This window comes from Calidris pugnax, unplaced genomic scaffold, assembly GCF_001431845.1.
Source record: "Calidris pugnax isolate Ruff unplaced genomic scaffold, ASM143184v1 scaffold113, whole genome shotgun sequence".
Lineage (NCBI taxonomy): Eukaryota > Metazoa > Chordata > Aves > Charadriiformes > Scolopacidae > Calidris > Calidris pugnax.
Genome location: NW_015090879.1, coordinates 2154303 through 2164702, shown reverse-complemented (window position 1 = coordinate 2164702; position 10400 = coordinate 2154303). Strand labels below are relative to the sequence as shown.

At 57.2% G+C, this 10400-nt stretch overlaps 1 protein-coding gene across 1 annotated transcript in view; it reads right to left on the bottom strand.

Moving 5' to 3' along the window:
* Positions 1-9412, bottom strand: part of LOC106890550 (protein argonaute-1) — a 36644-nt gene extending 27232 nt beyond the window's left edge. Inside the window, exons 1-13 of the mRNA XM_014946455.1 lie at positions 9231-9412; positions 8359-8479; positions 8044-8225; positions 7631-7767; positions 7379-7513; positions 6986-7073; positions 5081-5228; positions 4681-4800; positions 2952-3074; positions 2397-2530; positions 954-1138; positions 633-792; positions 297-387 (exon numbers count right to left, since the gene is read on the bottom strand). Of these exons, the coding sequence (XP_014801941.1) occupies positions 297-387; positions 633-792; positions 954-1138; positions 2397-2530; positions 2952-3074; positions 4681-4800; positions 5081-5228; positions 6986-7073; positions 7379-7513; positions 7631-7767; positions 8044-8225; positions 8359-8463 (1608 nt within the window). The 5' untranslated portion in view covers positions 8464-8479; positions 9231-9412. The remainder of the gene's footprint in view (positions 1-296; positions 388-632; positions 793-953; positions 1139-2396; positions 2531-2951; positions 3075-4680; positions 4801-5080; positions 5229-6985; positions 7074-7378; positions 7514-7630; positions 7768-8043; positions 8226-8358; positions 8480-9230) is intronic.
* Between the last annotated feature and the right edge of the window lie 988 nt (positions 9413-10400).

The following is a 10400-nucleotide window of genomic DNA, read 5'->3' as shown; positions in this document are numbered from 1 at the left end:
CCAAGGGTCTCTTCCAACCTAGACCATTCTATGATTCTATGATTCTATTCAAGGTGAGGCTCGACGAGGCCCTGGGCAACCTGGTCTAGTTGGGGGTGTCCCTGCTGACTGCGGGGAGGTCGGACTAGATGGCCTTTGGAGGTCCCTTCTGGCCCGGACAACTCTATGACTGAAACACCCAAGAGGGCAGGGGGTCACCCCGAGAAGTGTCACTATAAGGACGGTAGTGGCACAGCCCCTTTGCAGACCCAGGGGTCCCGTTGCAGCTCACCCCTGCAGGGCTCTGGGGCACTTACAGCAGTTATGGAGGGTTTCTTCCCATCTCCTGCCGGCGGGTGAGTGACATCGGCCCCGAGGAAGATCACTGGCTGCTGAAAGACCGCAGAGCTGGTGGGGGGGAAGAGAAAGCAGCCATCAGCCTTCAGGGGTCATCTCAGGGTGATGCCCAGCCCAAAGGAGGTGACAGATCACACAGAGGACACCTCTGGCCTGGGCACATCAACACCTCCTTACAAGGCAGACAGATGCAAATCTACTTTTCAAAGAGCTACTTTAAAAAGACCCCCCCCCTGCCCCAGGTAAAGCCAGGCAGCACCACTGGAGACTTGGGAAACAAGCCCTGAAGTACTGACCGCTGGTGAGGCACAAGGATGTTGTTGATCCCGCCAAGCTTGACGTTGATCTTGAGGCAGAGGTTGGAAAGGGTCTGCGGGGAGGTTTTCACCACGTTCTTGACCTGGACGCACTGGGTGGCCATTCCCAGGAGGGTGTCTCCAACACGCTTCACCTCGGCTGTGGGCAGAGGAAGCAGAGGAACCCATGGGAGATCAGTTTCCAGCAGCACCCTCGGCAACAGGGAGAGAAAGCACTGCAGGAGGAGCAGAGCCAGCCCTGCCGAGCCAGAGCAAAGCCCCTCTCCTCTCCTCTCCCCACTCCCCCTGCCCCAGACGCACCATACACCGGGGTTTTCCCTGGCAGGATGACGATGATGAGCTGAAGCCCCGAATAGGTGTTCTTGAGGTGTCGAAACATGGGCTCCACACTGTCTGCTCCCTGGGCGTATTTACAGAAACAGGGCTGGCCCTGGATGGGCATCCCCGCGTCTTTGGAGATCTTGCGCAGCTGGTCCGTGAAGTTCCTGTGCCCGGGAGGAGAAGGATCAGCCCCGAGCCCTCCCGCACGGCACCTTCCCCGGCCACCGAGCAGGAAGGGACCCACGGCTGGAGCGCTGCGGCACAGGACAGGGACATCACACCTCCACGTCTGTGGTTTCACAGCACCCAGCAAGCACACGGCAGGGGAAACACAAGACCAACTCAGTGTGAGAGCTGAACCGTCCCCTCTTGGCACCCTCTTACCCAGGAACTGACTCTGCCCGAGGAGCGACGGAGCCGTGAGCTGCTCCCCGTGGGGAAGGGGGGGAAGGGGGGAGCAGAGCTGCTGCCAGGGACAGCTAATTTCCAGACGATTTGCAAAACTGATTGAAGCCCTCACTCTCCAAACCAGACAGAGTGCTCAGCCACACTCGAGAATTTTGGCTTGAAGCATGAATTTGATGCAGGGAGAGCAGGAGGGAGCGTTGGGGCTCCCAGCTCTGCCCCAAAGGGGTCTTGGCAGGAGCGCGGTGTCACTCCCACCTCCACCCAGTTACTGCAGATGTAGGGACTTTGAGTGGCTCCAAACCTTCCCAAACATTAATCGTGCTGCACACCCAGAACAGGCACACAAACTGCTTGTCTTGATGCATCCAGTCTCGGTCAGGAGAAACCTGTCCCCAGCAGCATCCAACCCCAAGGTGACCATTTCACTAAATCAAATAAATCGTCCCCGCTCTGTGTCACTTTGCTACCGAAGCAGAGAATCTCTAAACTACCAAAGCTTTTCAGAAAGCCTAAGACTTCTCCGTAATAAAAACCCATGGCAAGTTTGTATGCTTCCTACATGAATTACATTATTTTAGATAGGGTATTGGGGAAACTTTTCATTAAATATCCCTCACAACCCCATTTCTCTGGGGAGATTCAGCTGAGCAGAGTTCAATACAGCTTTAGGGCTGTGGCATCAGATCCCGACAGCAGCCTGATGCAAAGAGCAGACCAAGGAGAGCCTGGGTGTCAGCTCACACGTGTCGGAGCGTGATGTGCTCACTCCAACCTGGCTGGCTTTGGGATGGGGAATGTCTGAGCCAGGATAAACAGTCAGCATAAACAGTCAGGATAAATGAACAGAAACAAGACTGAACACTCAGTCCGAACCCCGATCAAATCTGTACCACGAGCAATTCAGACCCAGTTAAGGATGAAGGACCTGCAGCCCCAGGCTGGGAGCAGCAATGGTGGCCGCACCACGGGCTCCCCCACCTCATCCCACCCACGGGGGGCTGCCCCTTTCCTTACTTCAGCACCTCCTCTCGACACTGCTTCTGCGGGGCAAAGCAGGCGATCGCCCAGACTTTGATCTCGATGCCGTTGTAGAACTGCTTCCCTCTCATGTCCCACACGCCCTGGTTGGGGGTTGCAATGGCCCGGTTCTGCAAAGGCAAACAGAGGGTCACAGCACTGCCACGTCCTGCCCGGCCCCACACTGGCACCCCCCATGGCAAAGCCCTAGACCCTCGCTGGAGCCACCTCCCTGTGCTGCCAGGGGCTGCCACAGCGTGTGGCCAGGGGCAATTCACAACCTCAGCCCCTCAAAGGTGATGGACAATTCACCTCAGCATCTCTCTCCCCTTCAGCTCACCTTTTTTGTCACCCAACAACTCCTGGCTCTACCTTCAGTACAGTTATGCTGCAAAAAGCCCCCACAAACAAAAACCCCAAACCCAAGGTGCTCTGATAAAAAATTCCAGCTCTAACCTACAGACCTGAAGGCAGCACAAGTTTTTGTGCAGAAACAGTGTTTTCTGGTGGGAAAGCATCTCTCTGCCCAGCACAGCCCCACGTCCTGCTTACCCGGCCTCCATACTGCAGGATGGGTGCTGGCAGGACCCTCCCTGTCACCTCCGTCATGTCGTCCTTCACCTTGATCCCAAACTCCTGGATGTAGGGGTCCAGGTTGTAGCTGGCGTTCTTCATCTGCGGAGGGAAGGAAGGGCCATGGGAGGGAGTGAGACCCAACTGCTGCAGCCCATGGGGCTTCAGCTGGTCGGGGACCACGGGCACCTAAAGTCACGTTCTCCACAGAGCTGGAGTCCTCTCCGTAAAGGGAAGGAAAGTGCTTTAACACAAACCTGTTCTTCAAACTGCCCCATAGGGGACCTGATTTTGGAACGTACCAACCAATACAACCAAAGCAGAGCATGCTCCTGAGATTTCAGGCTTCAGTGGAAAGGTTCAGACCAGCAAGAGACTGTTATCAAGATTCCCAGAAGGAATATCAAATGTCCCAAGCTTCGAAAGCCCAGAGACGTGGGTTTTGGATAAGAGAGCACCATTAACCAGCTCCTGCTGGTGCTGGCAGAGCTGGATTCCCCCAGCTCGCCCCAGGCTGACCTGTAGAGTTCCTGTACCACGGCCCCGCAACGCACAGCCCCCACGTACACCCACAGCCAGGGTCATTTCTCTAATTTGTTTTCCTATTTTTAGTTCCAGCTCCCTTTGGGTCAGGTTCCATCAGCACAAGGACCTGAATTTGCTGCACACGAGTTTCCACAGTCCCTTTGAGCTGGGCTCCTGTGTGCAGGTGTCCGTTACACACACAGAGGCATCGCTGACCGGGGACCCAATGAGAACAGGGGGATAAAACCAACCCATTAACCCCACCAGCACCTTCTGAGCAGGTCCCAGCTCTCCAGCGCAAAGCATCTGAGAAGTAGGACCACAACAAGGTTCACCACAGACATGACACCATAACCTGCCAACAGCCCACAGCCCCAGGGAGTGAGACCCAACTGCTGCAGCCCATGGGGCTTCAGCTGGTCGGGGACCACGGGCACCTAAAGTCACGTTCTCCACAGAGCTGGAGTCCCCTCCGTAAAGGGAAGGAAAGTGCTTTAACACAAACCTGTTCTTCAAACTGCCCCATAGGGGACCTGATTTTGGAACGTACCAACCAATACAACCAAAGCAGAGCATGCTCCTGAGATTTCAGGCTTCAGTGGAAAGGTTCAGACCAGCAAGAGACTGTTATCAAGATTCCCAGAAGGAATATCAAATGTCCCAAGCTTCGAAAGCCCAGAGACGTGGGTTTTGGATAAGAGAGCACCATTAACCAGCTCCTGCTGGTGCTGGCAGAGCTGGATTCCCCCAGCTCGCCCCAGGCTGACCTGTAGAGTTCCTGTACCACGGCCCCGCAACGCACAGCCCCCACGTACACCCACAGCCAGGGTCATTTCTCTAATTTGTTTTCCTATTTTTAGTTCCAGCTCCCTTTGGGTCAGGTTCCATCAGCACGAGGACCTGAATTTGCTGCACACGAGTTTCCACAGTCCCTTTGAGCTGGGCTCCTGTGTGCAGGTGTCCGTTACACACACAGAGGCATCGCTGACCGGGGACCCGATGAGAAGAGGGGGATAAAACCAACCCATTAACCCCACCAGCACCTTCTGAGCAGGTCCCAGCTCTCCAGCGCAAAGCATCTGAGAAGTAGGACCACAACAAGGTTCACCACAGACATGACACCATAACCTGCCAACAGCCCACAGCCCCAAGAGCATCCCTCCCGGGGACTCACGCCACGTACCAGGCGACTGATTTCCTCCTGCCTGTCTGGGGCAGACCTGGCTGTTGCTTTGATCATGGTTGACGTTTGATTGTCTGTGAGCTTCTTGATGCACCGCTGGCCTGCCACGATGTTGCACACCTGCAGGGCAGGGGAGAGAGAGCAGCCACGTGTCAGGGACAGGCGAGACACTGTACCAGCCCCAAAACGGAGGTGCCGAGCCTGCGGCTGCAGGGAAATGGCATTTTTACAGCACAGTTTCCTCCCTCCCTTACTAGAAGTGGCTCTTGCCAGGTCAACGTTGAGGCAACCACTGCCACAACACATCAGCTGCAGAATATTGTCACGCATCCACCAGCAAAGGCCACTTGCCTTGGCCTCACAGGGTGCCCAAACGCCGGGGTGCCGAGCCAACACTCACCTCCAAGGGCAGGTAGGTGTGCTTCTGCTCCTGGCCCACCTGGAGACAGGGCAGGTGGGGGTATTTCAGCTGCAGGTTGTATTTCTGCTTAAAGTACTGCGCCACGGTGCACTCCACTGTCTGACCGCTCTCCAGCTGCAGGGGGAACCTGGCAGAGGCAGGACACGAAGGATGCACCTACTGCAAACAGACACTTCCAAACCTCAAGCCCTACTTTGGCTGGGACAGAGGGGACTGGCAGCCTCCCGCCCCAGGCTACCACGAAAGAAAATAAAAAGCACAACGGTGGTATTTTCAGAAATTGAGTCAGGAATACTCTGATCCCAGTGTGGGACTGAGGTCCCTAAATAAAGCTCTCCCTCACTAATCCAGCTAATCAGGGCAAATGTTTATTGCAGGACATGCCAGGCATGCCCCTGTCAGGTACATAAATACAGCACCCTGGCACTCCGGAGGACTTGGGAGCTTGGTGCCTTCCCTGGGAGCCCAGCTGAGCTCCAGACAAAGGTTAACTGGCCTCTCCCCAGTACAGGGCAGTGGCCCCGGGGTGGGCAGAGCATGGGGGGCAGGGGGGTGCATCTCCCTTCGAAACCACAGGGAAAAAAATATCCAAGTTCCTGGTGGCTGGGCTGAGGGGTGCTGTGCCATCCATAGTGCATGATGCCCAGCCTCACCCTGCCCCGGCTGTTCCCAGCTCCATAAAGAGCTCCACGAAAATGAAGAATTGACCCGATATTCTTTATGGAGCCAAAATTAGATGGGAGGGCCAGCCCCCACCCCCGGCCAGGTGTCTCATTGCTGCGCTTGCCAGGGCCCAGGGCTGGGACCTGAGGGTGCTGGAGCACAGGGAAAGTGGGGCACATGTGGGCTTGCCAGGGCCCAGGGCTGGGACCTGAGGATGTTGGAGCACAGAGAAAGTGGGGCACGTGGTAACGGGCACATTAACCCCAACGAGATACACCTGGAGACGGGGTTGTGTGAGGAGGGAGTGTGGCTGTGGCCAGGAAGATGCTCCCCCTTTGGTACTTGCTCTGGAGCCTGACAGCACCAGCACCAGCGCCAGCACACTGAGCTGGTTTGGTATCGGGCAAGAACTGAGGAGGGATCTTCTGCCAGCACTTGGGTTTGCACAGCACGAGCCAAAAATTGCTTGTTGTGTTTTTCCTTTCTCTCTCCCATTTTTTTTATTTATTTTTTTTTTTACTGTTGGCAAAATTTCCAGAAACATTGCAGAAACCTTGGGGGGCAAACAGCCTGAAAAATATCCCTCTCTCCCTCCAGCTCCACTTCTGCCTGCACGGGGAGGTCTGGAGGGTCTGCCTGCTCTCCCCCCAGCCTCTGCCTCAACCCCATTTTGCTTCCAAGCCTCCCTGGGGGCAATTCCCAGTGATGAGCCCTGGAAACACCCATGGGCTGTGGCACCCAACAGCTCGGTGCTGCTGTCCCCATTCGTGGCGGTCTGCAGGGAGCAGGGCAGCCCCCCAACACGGAGGGGTGCCCAGGGAAATAATTTCAAGGCAGGGAATCGCTTTATTCCCTGACAAAGCTTCTGCTGTAGCAGCGTCTATTTTAAGAAAGAAGAAAACCAAACTCGGGAGGTAGAAACTAGGACAATTCCTGGCATGTCAGCTCCCGCCCGCTGCAGCGCGTCGCCTGCCAGACACAGCATCCTCTGCACTCCCACCCCCCCCCTGCATCCCGCTCGGTGCCGCCGCGCAGGACACGGCGCTGCGGGGGCTGCTGTGCCCGGCACCACGGCGGGAGCACCCAACACATCTCCTTTGGCCACGGCAGGGCCAGAGCTTCCCGTCCAGCTCTCCCTAACGACATCATCAGCTGCTAAAAGAGAGAACAGCTCGGATTTTTCCAGCAAGGGCATCTTTCCCCCCCCCTCCCCAGCCTTACGTCTGGTGGCTGGCCGGCCGCCTGGTAACGTTACACACACGGTATTTCCTCTTCATCTGCCCGCAGTGGGTGACCTCGACTTTCAGACCTGACACAAGACAAGGAGACACAGCAGAGTCACTGGCAAAGGTGGGAGGTGGTGCCCTTTTGCCCACCTTCCCCGGGACACCACCAACACCTTCCTTAAATCATTAACCGTTTGCAGAGCAGATGTGCTCGCAGATGCCCCACAAAGTGCCCGAGGGAGGCAATGGTGCCCCAGGAGACCTCTTAAATGCGCAGCCCCTGTGCCCCCCACCTCGCTGCAAGGGCTGGGGGGGAGACACACCATGGCTGGTGTCTGGGGCATTGTCCAGCTGGAGATGGGTCCCCATTGCTCCCCAGAAGCTCTACCTTTGATCTCCTTGGTGAAACGCACTCTCTGTGAGTCCGTCAGGGGCTTTGGCTGCTCGTCGATGTTCCGGATGTCCAGCACCTCACACATGAACTCGATTACGGGCTGGGCTTTGTAGAAGGCGGTGGCCGACACTGTGGGACAGACACCACGATGCCTCTCTGCTCTCCCCCAGCAGACGGACCCGGCCCAGCCTCCCCACACACACCCAGCCCCACCACCGCAGTCCCCCAGCGTGAAAAATACATCACCATCAATGTTGAGCATCATCTTCCACATGGCAGGTCTGACCGACTGGTGGAAACCGAACCAGACCTCCCTGCCACCTCCCAGGGGGTGGTAATAACCTTCAGGAGGGGAGAAGAAGGAGCGACCCACAGGAGTGTACCTGCAAACCAGGGCAAACCGTGTCCATCAGCACATGCCAGCCCCACTGGCAGCAACCAAGAGGCACCCCCAGCCCCTCCAAGCCACTGTTCACCCCACTGGCTGCATCACCCCGTTTATTTCTATTGCAGGAGCATCACAGCGACGGCATCGAGCAGCCACAGCTGCCTCCTCCCAAAGAGCTCCGAGGCCAGTCCCAGCCACGGCGCCTGCCAAGGGCAGCCAGTTCCCTCCCTGGCATGCTCAGTGCTCGTGGCATGGCCCCTGGCACACGTACCTCATGGAAGCCAGGTGCCTCATGGCAACATCCAGGGCCTGGACGGACTCCAGAGGGACCGGGATCTGCCCGCTGACCAGGGCTTCGTGCAGCATGCGCCAGCTCACGATGGCCATCCATTTGATGGAGACCTTGAATATCCTGTCCTTGCCTTCCCCTGGGATCGTCACCTCAAAGTCAACCTGGGTGCAGAAGGGAGGGAAAGGATCATGGCATCCCCACGGGCGCAAGGGGAGGAGGTCGTTTTGAGCTGGTCCTTCCAAGGCAGAAGGCACATCATGCTCTCCTGGCACGGGGCTGGCCGCCCCCTCTTACCCGCTCGTTTCCAATGGGTAAGGCCGTGACAGTGTAAATGTTCTTCTTCCCATCATAGACTGGCTTTCGGTCACCAAAGATCTGTGGTTTGAAGTGCTGTACCATGTACTCCACGACCTCCCTACGCAGGCAAGCGGGGCAAGAAAAAGGGGCAAAAGAGGAGAGAAGGGTGAGGTTTATTTCGCCAGCGTTCTTACAGCCTGACACCTCCTGTGTGGCCCCGAGCCCCGCTGCCCACGGCACTGCTGAGCCACAGGGCACCAGGGAGCAGAGCTGGGTCCCCCCTGAGGAAGGAGGGTCCCGGGTCAAGCAGCCACACATCTTTCCCCACAGCTTGGTACACGGGCTGTGGCAGGAGGAGTTTACAGACACGCAGGAATGTGCACCCACCGGAGCTGGCCACAAACCCACCGTGGATGCCAGGAGGGCGAGAGGCAGCGACTCACCACCCACAGGAGCATCTGCTCGCCAGCCTTTGGGGCACTGAGCTACCCAGGCTGCCAGGGCAGGAGGGGACAGGCAGCGAGTAGGATGCCAGAAAGCAAAACACAGAAAAGTACGGCACGGCCCGAGGTCTGGGGCTTGCTATTTTTAACGATGGGATTGTTGCCAAAATAGCACAGCTGCTTTGATGAAGCTGGGGACTGCGCTGAGGTTCAGGACCTCCGAGGCTGTAAGGGCAGGAACCAGCGCTGCTGAACAAACGTGGCTGGTGGGGTCCAGCCACCCACGGGCGCTGGGCAGGGCTGGAAACCCTGCCACGTCACCCCGATGGTTTCCACCGGTGAAGAGGAAGAACAGGCACTTATGGAGCCTCCACAAGGAACCTGGAAGCGGGGAACAAGTGCCAAAACCTCTAATACTTGCCTTACCTGTTGACTCTGCGTGGACATTTGTCAGGCTTGATATCCACTTCATAATGATACACATCGATCTTGGGAATGTCCACTTCAAAGTAGTTGGCCAAGAGCTTGATGGGCTTCCCAACGGTTCCTATCCCGGGCCGACGCGGCGCTTGAAATACCTGCTGCAAGGGTGGCAGGTATGCGCCTGCAGCTGCGGGAGAGACAGCGGCTCAGGAGGGGTGGGAGACACCCCGTGCCCAGACAGACAGACAGACACACAGACAGCACAGAGTCACGGCGTTATCCATCATCGCATCCCGATCTTGCTATTTTTAACGATGGGATTGTTGCCAAAATAGCACAGCTGCTTTGATGAAGCTGGGGACTGCGCTGAGGTTCAGGACCTCCGAGGCTGTAAGGGCAGGAACCAGCGCTGCTGAACAAACGTGGCTGGTGGGGTCCAGCCACCCACGGGCGCTGGGCAGGGCTGGAAACCCTGCCACGTCACCCCGATGGTTTCCACCGGTGAAGAGGAAGAACAGGCACTTATGGAGCCTCCACAAGGAACCTGGAAGCGGGGAACAAGTGCCAAAACCTCTAATACTTGCCTTACCTGTTGACTCTGCGTGGACATTTGTCAGGCTTGATATCCACTTCATAATGATACACATCGATCTTGGGAATGTCCACTTCAAAGTAGTTGGCCAAGAGCTTGATGGGCTTCCCAACGGTTCCTATCCCGGGCCGACGCGGCGCTTGAAATACCTGCTGCAAGGGTGGCAGGTATGCGCCTGCAGCTGCGGGAGAGACAGCGGCTCAGGAGGGGTGGGAGACACCCCCTGCCCAGACAGACAGACAGACAGACAGACAACACAGAGTCACAGCGTTATCCATCATCCCGAGCCAGGAGGTCTCCCAGTCCTGCTGGCAGGAGGTGGTGGTGGCAGAATTCAGACCAGCCCAGCTGGGGACCAGCTTCCCTGGGCACCATCCAGCGAGCGCCGGTGCCAGCCAAGCCATCAAGGGGCAGTGCCAAGCCCTCTGCTCCGCTGTGCCACCCCCAGCTGTGCCCATCTCCAACCATCCACCGGCACAGAAATAATCCCTGCTTTGCCTTTGGGAAGGTAACTCATCCTGGGCCACGCGTGGGGCATTCCTGGGGCAGATGGTTCTCCTGACACTGGAGGACAGGTTGTA